This window comes from Ostrea edulis, chromosome 10, assembly GCF_947568905.1.
Source record: "Ostrea edulis chromosome 10, xbOstEdul1.1, whole genome shotgun sequence".
Classification (NCBI taxonomy): domain Eukaryota; kingdom Metazoa; phylum Mollusca; class Bivalvia; order Ostreida; family Ostreidae; genus Ostrea; species Ostrea edulis.
Genome location: NC_079173.1, coordinates 1,438,101 through 1,459,479, shown reverse-complemented (window position 1 = coordinate 1,459,479; position 21,379 = coordinate 1,438,101). Strand labels below are relative to the sequence as shown.

Here is a 21,379-nt window from a genome sequence, read left to right as displayed (position 1 = left end):
GGGCATTGATTTTTAGTCCTGAATCCGTTTACATGCAATGCTTCTCTACCGGGAAAAAAGTGCAGAACTCCCGTGGTAAAAACACAGCCGATAATGAGGAGTGCGTAATGAGTTTTGCACAAAATAAAACAAATGATCGTGGAGCTTTCTAGCCACTAGGTTTTAAATGAGCGAAAACTGAGAAAGCCTTGATTTAGAAATATCGCATGTGTACACGGTGCGTTATAGGAGACGGACGTGAAAATTTCTAGTAGATCAGGGATTGACACTGCATGCTAATAATAAATATTGGATACATTCATTATCGTTGATTTTAGTGTGAAGATATATGTTTATCGCTCGAGATAAGGCCCGCTATTTATTGTGTATTCTGACGGGAGGCTGTGCGCCTGCTCGCGCTGTTGATAATACACATTACTCGGTTGACCGTGAGTAGCTTGGTGTACCCGACTTTATGATACTGCATTACGCCCCTTCAAATATTCACAGTCAATGAAAAGCGAGTGGACGTTTCAATATTCGGAATGGAAAACTATTTCTCTAGACGAGGAGGGTACCCGGAAGTTCCAGTTAGAGACGTCCCGGAAATTTACGTGGTCCGGACATGCAAGAAACAAACCTGTTGGAGGGCCAGAAAAAAGGGCGCGAAATTACTGTGTCTGGCCCTGATCTATGTCGTTTTTGTCGTCTGCAATGTTCTTACTCGGATGTACAACGAAAATCACAAACAGGAAGAGGATACGAACACCCAGATTTCCCGGGTGAGGAGGGACGCGGCAATCAATAACAATGGATCTCTTGGTCAAGGTAGATTTTCTTAATTCCCACTTCATGCCTTATTAGGCGGATTACGGATTTTCTTAATTCCCACTCAATGACTGATTAGACAGATCATAGTTTTAAATATGATTCATCTTGATTTTTAAAAATCTTTTTATTTTATATCTTTTTTTTTAATGCAAGAAAGCTCGGATTAATAAAAGTTAAACTCTTGGTATTTTTTCCAATACTAATCACTTCATTGTAAGAAAAGTGAACGGTCGAAATAACTGTTTTAAATGCAATTAGCCTGGCTGACTTTATATTGCATTCTTAACGCTGTAATATCGAATTAAGACAAAGTGATTTGAAATCAATCTGTTTCGTGTTCTTCGCGTTATTCTAAATGCTTGATATCGAGAACATATGTTTAGATACGGTGGGGTGATGGGTATGTTTGAAAGACCTGCATTTGCCAGCGGCGTTTTTATGTTATCGAGAGAACATTAGGTATCCATGTTTTAAAAGAAAATAATATGCCATGTTAAACAGATAACCCAAAAACGATATTCAAGCAGTAACGGGTAATTAATGAAACATAACGCGATGTTCAAGCAGTAACGGGTAATTAATGACACAGAACTAGGTGTATTTTAAGGATGTCATTAATGAGACAGAAATCAATGTTTGTTAGTGATGTATAATTCATCATCGTAACTTCATATCTATAATTGAATTAAATATGTTTGAATTAAATCTTTGTTCTCTGACTCTGAATTCTACTTGGCGTGTGAATGTTGTCTGTATGGTCTCAGAAATTAACGTTGGTTGAGGTGGATTTTTAAGTGAACACGGGGAAAAACTCCCCAAAACATACAATCGTATTTATCAAAATTGTGGAGCAACGGATTCTAGCAAAGGATCGGGTTAACATTTTGATTTAACAACCATATTTCTATGAATGGGAGAGAAAGAAAGAAAGAAAGAAAGACATCTGACGGGGAAAACAAAGTGTCATTTTTAATTCAGAGCAGAGCTTTACGAGATAACGGTTTCTTATCGCTATCTTTCTATATTTAATTATGTAGCGTGACGTCAGCGCGGGAACCTGTCTATGTGATACACCTCTATCTCTTGATCTACAAACAAAACCTGTAAATTTTACCTTAGCATACATTTATTAATATACCTCTGGATAGATTATCCAGCACCCCCCGAAGTGTGTGACGTCACTTCCCACCAGACAGACGGACTGTGTCGCCCTAATCCTCACGCAACACAAATCAAATAGCGCGAGAGCGACAACCATCCATGAAATTGATAGATGAGCGATATTATCGGTTGTCAAACATCAGCTGTACATGAAATCTCTCTCTCTCTCTCTCTCTCTCTCTCTCTCTCTCTCTCTCTCTCTCTCTCTTTCTCACTCTCTCTCTCTCTCGTTCACTCTTTCTCTCGCTCTGACTCTACCCCCCCCCCCTCTCTCTCTGCCCTCTCTCTCTTTTACACTCTTTCACTTTCTCTATCTCTCAAGACTGATTTCAAATTATTGGAAGAAACAATTGTCTTTAATTTTCTGTATGTGAATTACGTTTGGTAAATACGATTAAAGAATTGGTCTCAAACACAATATAATTGTTAATTAGATAATTGGACTCAAACACAATATGATTGTTTCAAAAGTGTGAAATTTTTTTTTTTAGTTTCCTTGATTTTATTAATTTCATGCAAATATGTTCTCTATCAATGTATACACGTCGATAACTGTGAGTACATATAATTATAAACTGTACATAATTATAAGACATTGGAACTCAGAAGAAAATCTTGATAATGTCTGCCAGTTGTCTAATCCTATTGAGTTATACATAATGAAATGCGATTTTCAAATAAAAACAAAATACGAACAGTCCAATATTGAGACATGTAAGATAAAGGGGCGTGTAGTGCAAATATTTGTATACCTTCCACGTGCTTTCTAAAATTAGCCGTAATGAACTAGGTTGTTTCATTTTACACAACTTTTAGATAATTCTGCCTTATTAAGGACACAGGGAATGGGACTTTCACGCGAGACTTGGTCTCGTTCACGTGACATTTTCGGATGAGTGAAACAAATCTGCAATATTTTATTCCTTTTTTAATTGAATGTAATTAATTATATATTGTGCAATTAGTATGATTACAATTGTACACGTATGCTACACGTACACGTGTATTACATGAAGATTAAAGATTAAGATTGTATAACTTAGTCTAAGAGACCGATACTATTACATGAAGATTAAAGGTTAAGATTGTATAACTTAGTCTAAGAGACCGATATTATTGATGTTTTAAATGTAAATAAAAATACACTGCACGGACAATCATCTGGACACTATTATTTCTGTTATGGACAACTGACCTTGACCCGAGTCACGTGCATAAACTAAACATGGACTATTGTTTGTTTATGTCAGTCGATTGAATTCCGTCTTCCCTACCACGTGCAACCAAGTCCAACATGAGGCAGGCTTCTTTGATTAAAAAGAAATCATGATTCAAGTAATTATAGAAATCATTATTCAAGTAATTATAGAAATCCTGATTCAAGTAATTATAGAAATCCTGATTCAAGTAATTATAGAAATCATGATTCAAGTAAATATATAAATCATAATTCAAGTAATTATAGAAATCATGATTCAAATAATTATAGAAATCGTAATTCAAGTAATTATAGAAATCATGATTCAAGTAAATATAGAAATCGTAATTCAAGTAATTATAGAAATCATGATTCAAGTAAATATAGAAATCATGATTCAAGTAAATATAGAAATTATATTTCCAGTAATTATAGAAATCATATTGCAAGTATAATTATAGAGATCATATTTAAAATTTCACTGTAATTATATTTTTGATAACGATGTCGAGATCTAATATATACACACACACACACACACACACACACACACAACACACACACACACACACATATATATATATATATATATATATATAAAGCACAGAAAATTTCACTTTATTTGGATACCCACTTCCGCCCCTACCCGGGGGATGGAACTGAAGACCTGCGGATCCAAATTTCCTAGCAGCATGTAACCATCGTGCTAGACCGCTCGATCATCCAGGCGATAAAACTTGCTTTCAATGACGATGGAATTCTAGCCACGTTGTCACACGCTACACAGCGTATGGATAAAAATTCGCTAGTAGGGGTGGGTGTGGACTATTAAAGAAAGATTCCAAGCTGTTTAAGACATGCACAGCAAAAATGAAAATAGCGTGCTCAATTAAAGCATATAAGTAACCCGCGCACTGATTATCTCACGGTTTAAAGGTTGTTTTTTTTTTTTTAATTTTGAAATAAAAGAAGATTCAATTTCAACAAAAATGTTTACAATATTCGTTGGCAATAACTTTCTGACAAAATATGATGGAATGTGTGTTAAATTTTTCAAAATTTGACTCGTGTTAAAAACTGTAATTAGCAATGCTGCTAAAGTTTATTCCAATTAGTTCCACATCCCTCATACAATCTAAAACGAGTGCTTGACACGCAGTCTTGTTTTTGTGCTGGTTGTTCCCGCTTCCTGAGCGATTCCCTCATTTCATGTGTTTCAATGTTCGTCTTTGTTTTAAAGATAATTGGCGAATGGTGTTAATTAAATCGTTAACATTCCTCCCATCTTTTCTCTAAATAACCATAGAACATAAATAAACGAATTGTGAATTAAGTTTTTCTGAAGTATTTCAAGTACGGAGTAGTTTTGTGATATATGAAGAATTTCAAGGATTTTATTTCACGTGCAAATGGCAGTTTGGTCATTGACCCTACAGGGATATTTTTCCCCATTGCAAATAATTATTATAATAGTTGTAAAATAAGCAATTCAGATTTTAAATTCAGGAATTAATAATTTAATAGGAGCATGTTTTCAAAAGTTTAATTTTCTTTAATTTAATATTGTCATAAAAAGTGGGCAATACAGTCTGCATCCTTTTATTCATAATCCCTGTTTATTCAATAAAGTTTTGTTGATAACCCTGCGTATTCATCAGCAATGTGTTGTTAATCCTTGATGATGCAATAAATCTGCATCTTTTTCTGGATAGTGATGGAGTTAAACAGTATTTGGTTTTCTCTTTATTAATCAGATTTGTATTGTCTTGTACCAGTTCTGTAGGATAGAATGATAATAAAGGTAAATTAGGTGTCGGATGTACAAAAACAGACTAACGAGCATATCGTGCTGGGTCAATATTGGAAGTTAATAATTATGTTCATACACTCCGAGTCAATACTGAAAGTTAATGTTGTGGCCACACAACCCGGGTCAATATTGAAACGTTGATATTAAGTCCATACAACCCCGGTCAATATTGAAAAATTAATACAATAAATGAAATTCTGGTCAGGTGTCGGGATTCTGTTTCACATCTTATCTGAGGTATTGATAGGAAAACCTCAAACTATTGATATAAGATTACAGCAATATCAATCTCACGAGAGAGAGAGAGAGAGAGAGAGAGAGAGAGAGAGAGAGAGATTCAGGCCTAACCTGAACGAAAGAGAGAGAGAGAGAGAGATTCAGGCCTAACCTGAACGAAAGAGAGAGAGAGATTCAGGCCTAACCTGAACGAAAGAGAGAGAGAGAGAGATTCAGGCCTAACCTGAACGAAAGAGAGAGAGAGAGAGAGAGAGAGAGAGAGAGAGAGAGAGAATGTAAGAGAGGGAGAAAGGAAATGAGATAAAGAGAGAGAGATAGAAAGAGAAAAAAGTGAAATGAGATAAAAGAGAAAGAAAGAGAGAAAAGGAAGAGAGAAAGAAAAGAGAGAAAGAATGAGATAAAAAGGATTTGAGAGACAGAAAGAAAGAAAGGAAGAGAAGGGTAAAAGAGAGAGAAAGAAAAATAGAAAGGAATAGAAAAGGAAGATAGAGAGAGAAAGCGTGACTCGTAATTTAGTAGTATAGATTTTAAACTCGCTGGATACAAAACATCTGGTGGCAGTCGATTTATTTTAAGCCTTGTCTTGTCGAGGCCCTGTTAGTTCCATTGATAATGTTTTTGAACATGGATTCTCGTAATTGTTATGATGAAATGGTAAATGGTTATAGGGCTTTCAACAAAGCAAATCACTTCATCGATGGCGTGCAGAAAATTGGTGAAATTATTTTGGAGATCCTGTTTGTAGAATACGGTGTATGTACAGATTTAACAGGGCTATAGCATCGCCATATGACGCTTACATATTGTACGCACCTGTTCCTGTGTATATATGTACGTATATATGTTCCCATTCACATATTGTAGGTACATGTTCCTGTAAGGCTGTAAATACGTGTACATGTGTGTATTTACATACGTGTGTGTGTGTGTGTGTGTGTGTGTGTGTGTGTGTGTGTGTGTGTGTATGTGTGTGCGTTTGTATAGGTTCCTGTGTATATTTAGGAAGTGAATTTCATTTTTAAAAAACTTAGAGTATGAACTGCAATGCTTCACATCAGCGATCAAATAAATTATTCCTATCATTTCCACTTCTGTATAAACGGGTCCTTCAGTCATTGTTTAATTACAGCAATAATCCATTTCACATTACAGAGCACAAATATTAGAAAAAACCGCAGGAATCTAAAATGTTTCTGATAAAGCAACCCCTGAGTTCACATTCTCATTATTATGCATGTATCGATTAAATAAATATCTGTATACAGTAAACACAGTTTTATTTTCTTGGTCGTGAAACATGTTTGCTCACTACGAGATCATCCTTGAATATTTAGTGACAAACAGAGGAAAACGACCTGATTCACTATAGACCATAAGTGCTGGCGTACTACTTTTTATACACAGAATGTATTTCAGAATTTTGGATAGAGTAGTACTGGCATTACTGCGCTATCAAACAAATCAAACTGTTGTTCCAATGGTAAATTCAATTGTCTTATTTTTCTAATAATACCGTATATGCTTTCTGTGCTTTATCGAATAAATGTTTTCGATACCCCCTCTTTGACACTTTTTGTATATACAATTTGCCAAAGTATCTGCTCTTAGAACTTGAGTTTTTTTCTATAGTCATAATATTGTATTTATGATTTTTTAAATTGTAGTTTTTAGGATTGTGACATTTTTGTAATGTTTTATTAGTCACAATTCCTTAGCATGAAGTGCAGTATTGTGTTCTTAGTTTGTTATTTTTTTAACTGCTTTATATGATTTTTTGGTGTAATACTTTGTCATTTATTAGTTAATAAGTAACCATTCTAATTCCTCAAACTGTGTTATGTGTTTAATTGTGTCAAACAGAGCACCACCCTATCAGTTATCCATAAAAATGTTTTTGTTTGTTTTTCTTTGCTTTATAAAAAGATCCACTTCTAGAAAATACAATACCTAAATATTTGAATTCATTCACACTTTCAACAACATCATTGTTGTAATAAAAATATTTCTATGTGAAAACACAAACACCTTTGTTTTCTCAACATTTACATTCAATTTTCATTGAGAACAGCACACATGAAACTCATCCTGAACGCTTCTTGAAGTTTATCTGCGGTGTCAGCCAAAACAACAGTGTCATCAGCGTAAAGCAAGATAGAAAGCTTTACATACAAAAAACAAGTCATCTTAGATAGAAGTACCGACGCTCTGTCATCCAACAATATTCTGTTCTATCAAAATCTCTTCTAGGTCATTGATATAAATAGCGAACTCCGACATTACAACAGAAACAATTCTGATGACATGCCGTTCACACTTAGACTTTATTCTATACCTATTTCGTATGACATGCCGTTCACACTTAGACTTTATTCTATACCTATTTCGTATGACAAAATAACATTTTGATAGATACATTTAACTAACTGTGAAATATCATTCAAAACTGTAAATTACTGTACAAGTTTCTTATAAAAAAAATTCTACAACTTTACTGCAAAATGGTGTACAAATAATACACAACTTTATTGTAACCGTGAGTTAGGGGCGAGATCAAAAGTTCAATGTCCGACAAAAACTAAATTCACATAGTTTTCAACAAGACCCCCCCCACAACAAGACACCCCCCCCCACAAGACACCCCCCCCCAACAAGACCCCCCCCCCACAAGACCCCCCCAACAAGACACACACCCCCAACAAGACACACACCCCCAACAAGACACCCCCCCCCCTTAAAACTAGAAATGATGAATGTTGAAACTAATCCATTAAGAAGTGAAGACATACGATTATAAAGAACACCCTGTATAAAGAACACCCTGTATACCCTATCTACTGTGAAGACATACGATTACAAAGAACACCCTGTATACCCTATCTACTGTGAAGACATACGATTATAAAGAACACCCTGTATACCCTATCTACTGTGAAGACATACGATTATAAAGAACACCCTGTATAAAGAACACCCTGTATACCCTATCTACTGTGAAGACATACGATTACAAAGAACACCCTGTATACCCTATCTACTGTGAAGACATACGATTATAAAGAACACCCTGTATACCCTATCTACTGTTTATTCACAAAATAATATTTAAATGGTAATATCATTAATATATGGTTTTTAAAAGTCGTGTGTCGTTTTTCTTTCCCCACTAAAGTGTAATCGATGTTGGATGACAGAAACTTTCGAGAGATTTTATCCCCCTCTCCCAAACTATTTGAATTCAGATTTTTATCCGACATCGATTTTTGATCTCGCTCCTTATTGTAACTGTAAATTAGTATGACGTTTTCAGTGTTTTTGAAAACCAATCTTTGTTTTTCTTTTCAGAAAGTGTGAACTGCACAAAGCGTTCTGTGGATGAATTTCAAGGAAATTTTATGTCCTTGGAGGAAACTCGAAATGGAGGCGTGTTCGCCCACATCTTGATAGTTCTGTACGTGTTCGGAGCGTTAGCGATCGTCTGCGATGATTATTTCTGTGCGTCTCTGGAAATCATTTGTGATGGTAAGATTCTCAGTCTACTTACAGGCTGTGGATGCAGTGGCGGATCCAGACGGGGGGGGGGGGGGGGGGGTCCCCCTTTTGTCAGAAAATATTTGCTTAAAAGTGTAAAAATAACGCATTTTGAGGTCGGGACGCCCTTTGAAAATCAAAATTATTGGTAGACATTCCCTTTTAAAAAAAATTCCTGGATCCGCCCCTGGGAAAATAATCAAATGAGATAATATTTATAAATTGTGTAAGATTAAAGGAAACATAACTCTGTCATTCATGACTGTTTACATGAATACCAATTCAGTTATAATCATAATTACAAGTGTCCTTTTAAATCAGACATTGATTTTCAGTTATAATCATAATTACAAGTGTCCTTTTAAATCATACATTGATTTTCAAACATCTGCAACAATGATGGTAAACAACACTGATTTCATGTTTTTTAACGCGATATAAAGTGACAACGCGATAAAAAGTAGCAACGCGATAAAGAGAAACAACGCGATAAAAAGCAACAAAGTGATAAAAAGAAACAGTGCTATAAAAAGTAGCAACGCGATAAAAAGAAACAATACCCCCCCCCCCCCCCCCCCCCCCCGAGTGTCATGCGGACAAATACTACGTTTAGAATTGTCTTAGTGACCAGGAAAACATCAGTAATAATGTGACGTTTTCTCTCATTCTTGTTTAATCCGTAGATAGTTGAGTTCCTTTTTTATGATATTAGCAATCAAAGATTATCTGAAGTCTACTTAACAAGACTCCGTTTTGTAATGAAATGTAGTTGGTGACAATTTCCTTCCCTGTATCATCACAAGTTTCCGACAGAAGTAGAAAATTGTGTGTTTTACTAGAACGACCGGCCGTTGGACACTGGTTAACCAGTCAATATGAAATATATTGCAGTCAGCATTAATGTTTACAACGTTTGACATTAACAGATTATTAAGGTGTTTAGAGCAATCTCCGAATCCGGACTCTGCGGACATTAGCCGGCGTGATGACGAGCTGCCCTTATTTCCTCCTTTAGAAGAGGTGATGACGAGCTGCAAAGACACCCCTCCCCCGTATTTTCTACAATCCTCTTATCATAAGCATAATGAAGTAGTTCATGTAAAAATGACAATTTATTTCTTATAATTATTCTGCTTACTACCTTGGTGTTCGTAGTTGCTACATAAGTTACAAATTAACAGGTACTATATTACATACACAACAGTTATATATTAACAGGTAATATATTACATACACAACAGTTATATATTAACAGGTACTATATTACATACACAACAGTTATAAATTAACAGGTAATATATTACATACACAACAGTTACAAATTAACAGGTACTATATTACATACACAACAGTTATAAATTAACAGGTAATATATTACATACACAACAGTTATAAATTAACAGGTAATATATTACATACACAACAGTTATAAATTAACAGGTAATATATTACATACACAACAGTTACAAATTAACAGGTACTATATTACATATCCTTTATTCAGGGTAAGACCTAATGCTAGCAGATGATATATTACATATCCTTTATTCAGGTAAGACCTAAAGCTAGCGGATTTCAGGTATCTAGTGAAGTTTAGCAAAGGCAAACATTGTTAATATATAAAGATAACACTTTACAGTCAACCTAGACATAAATATTTACAACTTTGGATTTACAATGGACGCGGTTTCTATACATATGGAAATTAAAACACAAAGTTTTCAGATGATTGACAGCCAGGTCAAATGGTAGATATTTCAAACCGGGAACTCCACGAATAGAAAGGTCATCGTCCATACCACCATTATGTCGTATGCAATAACCAGTAGACGCTCTTCATGCTTTGATTATTATCAGCGTGCGGAGAATGACTGTGAGACCGTCCTTGTGATCACTTGTCAAAAGGTTACTAGAAATGAGATTGTTTAAACACACTAATAGAACAAGCTATACAAATCCTAACATTTAAAGTGTGATAAATTATGTAATATACATAACATGTAATTTAAAACCTTTTGTATATTATGTATGCAATGGAATATGTTCAAATCAAATGTACTTTATAAATCGAAAATAAATACTGATCAACAGGTTTTCACTGATGACTAATAGTTCACACTGCGAACAGGTCGACGTAACATTAAGTCATTATTAATTATAACTCTATACGAATTTCTCCAGAACGACGTAATATCATAGTTATTATAACGCTGTACGAATTTCTCCAGAACGACGTAATATCATAGTTATTATAACGATGTACGAATTTCTATAGAACGACGTAATATCATAGTTATTATAACGATGTACGAATTTCTCCAGAACGACGTAATGTTTTAGGCATTATGGTGGCATGGGACAGTTTCTTTGGTTCTGAAACACGTGGGTAGCGTGTATACATCAAAGTCAGATTATGACAGACTAATGAAAAATCATATCTCCCTTTTATGTCAACACTTGTATTTCATATTGGAGTAGTTGATAAATTATGACCCTAAATTACATGTAATCTATAAATACTGGTGCTGGTGCACAAAACATGTTCTGAGCAGGTGCCCCTTTTTGCTTTGATTGTCTCTCATTTGGGCTAATCCACACCACCCCCACACCATCACAGTACCAAACATGGGGATGTAGACACTGTGCACAATTAAGAACCCTATCTGTCCTTCTTAAAAATCTACCTTTCATATGGGGCCATCCACCTTCCCTCTATATTTTTATATGTGTGTGCCTTGTATTTCCATTTCACACTTGACCTTGATGTAGGGAGAGGGCTTAAGTAGGCTATGCCTGCTGCCCGATCCCATTCACTTTGTGAATAAAATATAGTTTAAATTAAATCTCCCTTCCCACTCAGCTACAGACCTTTTGCTGGACTATGCATGTTTTCACCGCAATTTCTTCAGCAACTGACCACGTGTCTTAGTTTCGTATTTGCACCCATTTATATGCTAGGAATCATGGCGACACCTACATGTTGTATATTACATTTTTATTAAGCACTTAGCTACATTTGACATGCATCCTAAAATTATTGTATACATTTTTACACATGTAATATCACTTCAAATATGGGATATTTCCATTTTAAAAAAAAAGTTCACCGGACCTATAGTGCGAAACTGTCCCCTGCTACCTATAGCGCTGTGAGAATTTCTACAGAACGACGTAATATCATAGGCATTATATGACGCTGTACGAATTTCCTCAGAACGATGTAATACTATAGGTATTATAACGCTGTACGAATGCTGTATGAACTTTCTCAGAACGATGTAATATCATAGGCATTATAAAACTGTACGGATTTCTATAGAACGACTTAATATCATAGGCATTATAAAACTGTACGGATTTCTATAGAACGACTTAATATCATAGGCATTATAAAACTGTACGGATTTCTATAGAACGACTTAATATCATAGGCATTATAAAACTGTACGGATTTCTATAGAACGACTTAATATCATAGGCATTATAAAACTGTACGGATTTCTATAGAACGACTTAATATCATAGGCATTATAAAACTGTACGGATTTCTATAGAACGACTTAATAAACACCGTGCGAACTTCCTCAAGACGACGTAATGTCAGGTATTATAACGCTGTACAAACGTCATTGAGTTTTACGGATCTATAATGGCAGTGGTTTTCTTTAATGAATCACCTTCAAAACCATTCCAAAAAACTGATACCAGACTGAAAGATGTGGGTTTTATCAATATCGCTTACAGAATAAATGTACACACATGCAGGTGATTAAATAATTTGAGCAACATTTGTCTATTTTTTAACTTTTTGATCGTTATCCTCAAACACATTCAATCGTCTCATCATCTTTGATGCATCAAAATGATTCATGTGCAACAATATAGGATAAAGAATATATAAAAAAAAGCACCACGCCGCGTATTGATAAAATGCAGAGTCCATACCGAACAGCCAGTGAGTTCCCGGGTTAACCAGGCCTTGTGGTTTTCTACCTGACAAGTCGTCGTTAAGCCTGTCGTGTTAGTGAGATGTGCAGAAGACTGACTTTATGGTCGGAGACTCCTGTCCCATTTTTTTTAACAAGATACAATGACACGTTCAAACAATATTGTATAACTTCGTTGTTTAACACTATACAATGACACGTTCAGACAATATTGTATAACCTTGTTGCTAAATATGACTTAGACACAGATGGAGCTTTATGAATACAAAGCAATCTCTGTAATTGGTATGCAGTAGTCTAACACAGACTTCTATAATTCCTGACCTGTAATGCAAAGCATACCCCGTACCTTTGTCTGGTCAGACTTATCATCTTGAATTATACAAGAAATCTACAAACTGTTAAAGATGTATCAATCCTTCAGTGTAAGATAAAACAAAAATGTTCTCGCGGTCAGCCAGGTTTGAACGCCGGTAGCTAAACAGCTCAGTTGCTCTGTTAACGAATTTTTGCGACTTTCCATGCCGTTTTCATTACGAATTTCGTTTTACCGATTTGGCGTATTTGGTTTCTTTTCTTATACCGTATAACGGTTTTATTTCCCACGGGGTGATACAATTGGCTTATTTTAGCAGTTTAATAGCTTTCCGTCAAAATTTTACTCGCCAAATATACACCCAAAAGTGACTTCAGTATTTGCAAGAAAGATAAGTCTTCCTTGTCCGCCAAAATTCATTCCGCTAAAATTATTAGCATACCTTTGAGTCAGCAAATCGCCAAATCGTAGACCTGCGAGGAAAAGCCCTGCTATATGGCATAAAGAACGTGCGTTTTTTAAAATTAAAATTGTTAATATTAAGGAGTTTTACACAAAAATAGAATGTCCAAAGTAAAAAGTTTTATAGATGTTCGTCAAAAACTACGATCTAGCTCATGTATGTTGTGATGTCATACGAATACACAATCTGATGTCATACGAATACACAATCTGATGTCATACGAATACACAATCTGATATCATACGAATACACAATCTGATGTCATACGAGTACACAATCTGATGTCATACGAATACACAATCTGATATCATACGAATACACAATCTGATATCATACGAATACGGATTTAATACACGGTCCTTCTTTAACGTTTAGTATTCAGTTTGTCATGCCATTATACAAATTAAATGAGTCTGTCTTATAATCTACATACGGAGATCTTGGTTTCTCGCCTGTGTGAGGCTATTTACAGTAACATAAATGTACATAGGTTGTTCCAATGTATTTCATTTTTGATAAATGCATTGTCTTTATACCCTCATACAAGTCCCATACTTAGATTCCTTGAATAAAACATTGATGACGAATATAGGATTCATTTCCTGTGTATCACGTGACATGTAATTATACCAGAATAACCAATGTCCTTTTGATTTTCAGAATTAAATCTACAGGAAGATGTTGCAGGTGCGACTTTTATGGCGGCGGGAAGTTCAGCCCCAGAATTCTTCACGGCTTTAATAGGTATCCATAATTAAATAGAAGACATTGCCTGTTATAGATTTGTAGTGTTCAGAGTTTGTAATGATAAGATAGAAGACATTGCCTGTTGTAGATTTGTAGTGTTCAGAGTTTGTAATGATAAAATAGAGTGCCCTATTGCAACGTCTCTTCATAACATCGTGTTCTGTAGTATTGAAAAGGTGAAGATAACGAACAGTGATCAATCTCACGACTCCTATAAGCAATACAAAATAGATAGTTGGGCAAACACGGACCCCTGGACACACCAGACGTGGGATCAGGTGCCTAGGAGGAGTAAGCATCCCTTGTTGATCGGTCACACGGCCCGTGGGCCCTATACTCAGTATTTTCATCAGGTAAACGGAGTAATCCATCGCCGAATTCGGTGTATAAAAGACGGCCCAACAATTTGTATGAAACCCGACAGACAGCATATGACCCAATAATAGGTTGTGTTTGGCAAACTAGATCGTTATAACGACCATAGAATTTGCAAAATGCTGACTTTAAACGTGACTGTTGAAACCCCTGTACCATCAACTTATTTGTCAGTAGCTTGCCTTGATTTAAAAACTGATCATATGTAGAACAAGCTCCTGTGTATCGAATCATTTGAAATACATAAACACCTTATGGAGGCGATATCTCGGTGCTGTGCTCTGTAATGATAAAATATATCGCTCTATTTCAGTGTCTGTTTATAATGCTGTGTTTTGTAATGATAAAATATATCGCTCTATTTCAGTGTCTGTTTATAATGCTGTGTTTTGTAATGATAAAATATATCGCTCTATTTCAGTGTCTGTTTATAATGCTGTGTTTTGTAATGATAAAATATATCGCTCTATTTCAGTGTCTGTTTATAATGCTGTGTTTTGTAATGATAAAATATATCGCCCCATTAGAGTCCATTCCTAACATTCTATACAGAACTAGAGTCCATTCCTAACATTCTATACAGAACTAGAGTCCATTCCTAACATTCTATACAGAACTCTAATCAGGGTTCGGATTTCACTACTCGCCATTAAGCGTGCATTAAGTCAGTCCCATAAACTCTGTCCGTCTAGGTCAATGTTATTTTTCTGCAAAAATTCAGATTTATTGCTAAAACAGACTGGAGATATTTTTATGAAGGAGAAAAAGACAGAACTGTTTCTTTTTAAAACGACTGGGACGTGAGGGTGATAATATCAATAACTCGTGTCCCCCGATCCTCTCGCTCGCTGCTGTGTCCTATATTGAATTCTTTTTTTAGAATCCATGATGGGAAATCATCACTTCTTTTCTCCATTTAAATGCAAGCTGATGGCTGTCTCGTAGAAATTATCGCGCTTTCTGGAGAGAGGGATGTAACGAGAGATATGTTCAGACATTCTAGACCTGACTATATCTGGTGTTATTGCCTTTTTTTCCCCATTGTGAATTGTTTATATATATTTGAACAAAAGGTGTTACGTATGTACATATGATAATGATCGATTGCTGCAACTACATAATGCAAGAGTTTAAAGCAAAATCCCTACTGTCTTAACACCTTGCATTTCCCCGCCAATCAAATGTAACATATAGAAAATAAGATCCATAAATTAGCGGCGGATCTAGAGGGCAGGGGATTAATGGAGGCAGATCTAGAGGGCAGGGGATTAATGGAGGCGGATCTAGAGGACAGGGGATTAATAGAGGCGGATCTAGAGGGGAGGGGATTAACGGAGGCGGATCTAGAGGACAGGGGATTAATGGAGGCGGATCTAGAGGACAGGGGATTAATGGAGGCGGATCTAGAGGACAGGGGATTGATGGAGGCGGATCTAGAGGACGGGATTGATGGAGGCGGATCTAGAGGGCAGGGGATTAACGGTGACTGATCTAGAGGACAGGTGATTGATGGAGGCGGATCTAGAGGGCAGGGGATTAATGGAGGCTGATCTAGAGGACAGGGGATTAATGGAGGCGGATCTGGAGGGTAGGGGATTAACGGAGGCGGATCTAGAGGGCAAGGGATTAATGGAGGCAGATTTAGAGGGCAGGGGATTAACGGAGGCGGATCTAGAGGACATGGGATTAACGGGGGAAGGTGCAATCCCTCTTTTGTTGATTGATTAATTGGTTAACGTCCCTCTCGAGAATGTCTCACTCACATGGAAAAGTCACCATTGCCGGTGATGGGTTGCAAAATTTAGGACTATGCTCGGCGCTTACGGCCTTTTAGTAGTGAGGGGTCTTTATCGTGCCACACCTGCTGTAACACGGGAAACTTTTTGTTTCATGATTTTTGAGCAGAATGAGCTCTTTACTAGGTCAATTAAATTGAACTACAAAGCGGTTTATAAAATTGCGTTAACTGTCCAAACTTACTTTATGTTGTATAAAACAAATAAAGATTACTCTCATTCCTTATACTTTAATATAGTAAACTGCGTTTGATATTATTTGATGGATAATTCAAAAGAAAATATAAATTTCATATGACGCGGACCAACATCGTCGGAGCAACAAAATGGAAACTGAACGGCCATTGTGACGTCATTCCCAGAACGTCATATTGCGGGACTAAAGGAATAAAGAATGCATTCTCTACCCAGAGTTCGGTGTGCTCCTCGCACTACACCTCTGTCATCGGCTATTCATAGAAATCTGGTAAAAGTGTCTAATATCCAACATTTATGTTCTGGACTAAATCTTTAGTCATATTATGATATGTTTTTCGTGCAATTAAATTGATGCTTACTGTAAATTGTTTAAAATCGCCGTTTTCTGATCCTAAATTTGGAACTACTTCGTAATAAGCGTATGAATGTAGGATATACACGTTGTGGAGATTTAAATGTAAACATGGAATCAAAAGTAAGAAAGGCTGTAAAAATACGATAAAACTTGTAAAATAAGAGACAAACAGCTAATTGGTAAAAGTGCCAGTGGGCCATGAAACGAGCCTGATGTGTCACCTGTTGTTAAAACGTTTAAAGGGAAAGGAAACCATAAGGATTGTTTATATCACGTGATTATATTGTCACGTGATTCCAAGCGTTGACAGAGGTGTATGTGACGCTTGCGTAACGCGCCCTCTGGTGAGAGAATGCTAAAGAATGTTGCTAAAGTGAAACGAACCAATCAAATTGCGTGTAACAAATCCAATCAAATTCTATCTTCATACACGTAATACCAACATCTCCTTATATAGAATTTCCTGAGTGCCCCTGTAATTCCCCGTGAAGACTTATATAGAATTTCCTGAGTGCCCCTGTAATTCCCCGTGAAGACTTATATAGAATTTCCTGAGTGCCCCTGTAATTCCCCGTGAAGACTTATATAGAATTTCCTGAGTGCCCCTGTAATTCCCCGTGAAGATTTATATAGAATTTCCTGAGTGCCCCTGTAATTCCCCGTGAAGACAATTTGCATCGTTATTTTGAAGACGATTTACGGACATCGTATATATATGAAAACTATATATCTATTCCAGTTGTTCACCTGCCATGCGTAATGTGTTTCCTCTCTGCTTTTTCACAGGTGTCTTCATCGCGGAGAGTGACGTGGGGGTGGGGACGATTGTGGGATCCGCCGTCTTCAACATCCTGTTCATAGTCGGTGTCTGTGGCCTGTTCTCTGGAATGGTAGGTCTATTCTGACAAATGAATTGTGTGGATGTTGATTGTGAGGAGGTTAATTTGTGGATTGTGAGGAGGTTAATTTGTGGATTGTGAGGAGGTTAATTTGACTTTCTTAGTGTCTTCCTGTCGTTGGTGTGAATGTTCTCTAAATCTTCTGTGCAGTAGTGCTTTACTCGGATACATGTATAGCCGTGTTATACTCCTTTAATAAGTTTAATGATAGACTCATTCAACGAAGTGACACAATACATAAGAGCTGCAGAACTGTATCTGTTTAGAACAAAATATACCATAGAGCTACAAGCCCATCCATTACAAAAAACCTTCGATTTTCTGTATTCGATTTAAGTTTAGCGTCTCTGTATTTTTGCATCTCCGCCTCAAAATTTTGATATCCAAAAATTCTTAACGTTTTTCTCTACTACTCCCGTTTCAAGAGATTCCCTCAACCATTCCTTTAACCATTCCCTCAACCATTTCTTTAACCATTCCCTCAACCATTCCTTCAACCATTCCCTCAACCATTCCTTCAACCATTCTTTCAACCATTCCCTCAACTATTTCCTCAACCATTCCTTCAACTATTTCCTCAACCATTCCTTCAACCATTCTCTCAACCATTCCTTCAACCATTCCCTCAACCACTCCTTCAACCATTCCCTCAACCATTCCTTCAACCATTCTTTCAACCATTCCTTCAACCATTCCCTCAACCATTCCTTCAACCATTCCCTCAACCATTCCTTCAACCATTCCCTCAACCATTCCTTCAACCATTCTTTCAACCATTCCCTCAACTATTTCCTCAACCATTCCTTCAACTATTGCCTCAACCATTCCTTCAACCATTTCCTCAACCATATCTTTAACCATTCCCTCAACCATTCCTTCAACTATTTCCTCAACCATTCCTTCAACCATTCCCTCAACCATTCCTTCAACCATTCCCTCAACCATTTCTTCGACCATACCCTCAACCATTCCTTCAACCATTCCTTCAACCATTCTTTCAACCATTCCTTCAACCATTTATTAAATTGCCATTCAGACCGAAAGCTTGCAAGTTCATCGTGCCTTTCCGGAAAAAAAAATCGAATGTATTATGGCAATATCCCTTTTTATATCAAACCCGAGTACAATGATTAACAAATATTTATGGTCTTTCTTCCAATAAACATTTGCTAGAAATGACGAGATCTCCCCATAGTAAGTCTAAAAACAAGTCAATAATCACGAAATAGCGACGTACACAGCAGATGGAAGCGTCCATTTTGTACACATTTCGTACTTTCCGGTGAACGCAATACGTACGAGGCGACTTTCCCAAGCTTGCCGGAAAGACCCGAGAAATTACGATTGAAGGCGGATTTTTAGTTGAACAGCTGATTACATATAAACAGTCCCGAGTATAAAATAAATATATGTGATTATTGTTCTGTTTCCTTGATCTATAATTCCAATGTTATTTATCACAGTTGTTTTGATTGGCCAAAAATAAAGTTTACACATCAATAAATCCGAAAACGCGATGTATTCATACGCGCCTGAACACAAATAACGTATTGCGGGGAAACTATTCAAATTTTTGAAATTGTTAATAAATTGGAATTATAAGAATAAAAACGCTTCGTACTTTTATTCAGTTTGTGAGTAAAATGTCCAGAGTTTACACATCGATAAATTCTTCAAAGAGAATGCTTCATCCTATAGTAAGTTTTTTTTTTTAAAGTTTTTTTTTTTTTAATTTGTACTTCATGATTGGCCTTTGGCATAATGACCCGTGTTCATTATTTTCCTGTACATCTATATTATTGCTGATAACTTTAAATACCGCAGTTATTCTCAAAACTAAGATTCATTGTACGTTTTCAGGATCAAAGACATTTCAGTAATTTCTATAAATTGTATGATGAGTTGAACATGCTGAACTACCTCAGAAAGAGCATCAGATCGGTATACAGCGCTCATTACAGAGTTTGATGTGTCAGACTGAAGGCAATAAGGAGATTTAAATTGTTCTTGTTACTTTTGAATTCGTGTCAGCCCTCTGAATCTATCTCTGGCTGATCTCGCAATAATACACAGGAACACAACGATTAACCGTATTTTGTTTTTTTTGGTTTTTTTTTCAAAATAATCCATATTTGTATGCGTTTCGTTAACATTTTGAGGCTTGTTTTTATTTAAAAACAACAACAAAAAAAAAAAAAACAAAACACACACACAAAAAACAAAAAAACAAAAAAACAACAAAAAAAAAACCGACAACAAAAAACAGAAGAAAAGTCTTGTGACGTGTTGATTTTGTGGTGTGTTGATTTCATAATTATTAATTTCGTGGTATCTTAATTTCATTCTGTGTCTATTTTTAGATATGTTTATCTTGTGACGCATTGATTTTGCGGTATGTTTATTTTGTAAAATGTTTATTTATGGAGTCTTCATTTCGCGGTGTGATTATTTCATGTTATTTTCATTTCGTGTTTTGTTTATTTCGCGTTTTGTTTATTTCGCGTTTTGTTTATTTCGCGGTATGCTTATTTCGTGGTATGTTTATTTTCTGGTGTGATTATTTCGCGGTATGTTTTTTTTCTGGTGTGATTATTTCGTGGTATGTTTTTTTTCTGGTGTCATTATTTCGTGGTATGTTTTTTTTCTGGTGTCATTATTTCGTGGTATGTTTTTTTTCTGGTGTCATTATTTCGTGGTGTGTATATTTCATGTTATGTTCAGTTCGTGTTTTGTTTATTTCGCGGTATGTTTATATCATGGTGTGTCTATTTCTTGTTCTACAGACGTGAAATGCTCTTTTATTGATTGGGTGTTAGATGATTAAGTATAAAACAATGTATGCTGCATTAATATTGCAAATTTTATAACTCTGACGAAAAATTACCTAGCAATTATTTCCTGTTCTTTTCTGTCAATCCACCAAAGTTTGATATTGACCCCAACCAATGTACAAGATTGACCCTGGACAAATATGGCTTACTCTCATATTTGAGATATGAATTGATGGATTTTTTCAGAACCAAATAATCAACAGATGTTAAACTCAATAAATATTAAACTCAAGAAATATCAACAAAACTCAATAAATATCAAACTCAATAGATATTAAACTCAACAAGTAGTAGTAATTCAGTATATTTGATTTCAATAAATATTAGTAATTTAATATGTTTTATTTCGATAAATATCAGTAATTTAGTAAGTTTAATTTTTTTTCTGAGAAATTTAAAACCTTTGAATGACAATGTACTGGACACACTCGATCATCTTATTGTGGCACTGAGTTTACATGAAAAAATGCAAATTCTTAAAACAAATCATGATATGAATGTAAAAGTTGCATTAAAATCTGATACAGAAAGCGTGTTAAATAACAAGACCGGCTAGGAGAGAACATTTCTGATATTTCTAACATGTAAGTCACATCTTGAAATCAAAGAGGAAGCCACTCTCCCACAGTCGTTGTTTCTACGGGCCAAGTGCACTCCCCGATTTTTTTTTATATGAATCTTTGTGTAACAGGAAGGGAGAAAATGCAA

At 35.8% G+C, this 21,379-nt stretch overlaps 1 protein-coding gene across 2 annotated transcripts in view; it reads left to right on the top strand.

The window, feature by feature from the left end:
- LOC125666499 (sodium/potassium/calcium exchanger 4-like) overlaps nucleotides 1-21,379 on the top strand; it is a 53,767-nt gene continuing 32,388 nt past the window's right edge. The window contains exons 1-4 of one of the 2 annotated variants that reach the window (XM_048899657.2): nucleotides 1-807; nucleotides 8,559-8,735; nucleotides 14,131-14,214; nucleotides 17,728-17,831. In XM_048899657.2, coding sequence (XP_048755614.2) covers nucleotides 525-807; nucleotides 8,559-8,735; nucleotides 14,131-14,214; nucleotides 17,728-17,831 — 648 coding nt within the window. In that variant the 5' untranslated portion in view covers nucleotides 1-524. The remainder of the gene's footprint in view (nucleotides 808-8,558; nucleotides 8,736-14,130; nucleotides 14,215-17,727; nucleotides 17,832-21,379) is intronic. The other variant, XM_048899659.2, reaches the window with a different exon arrangement.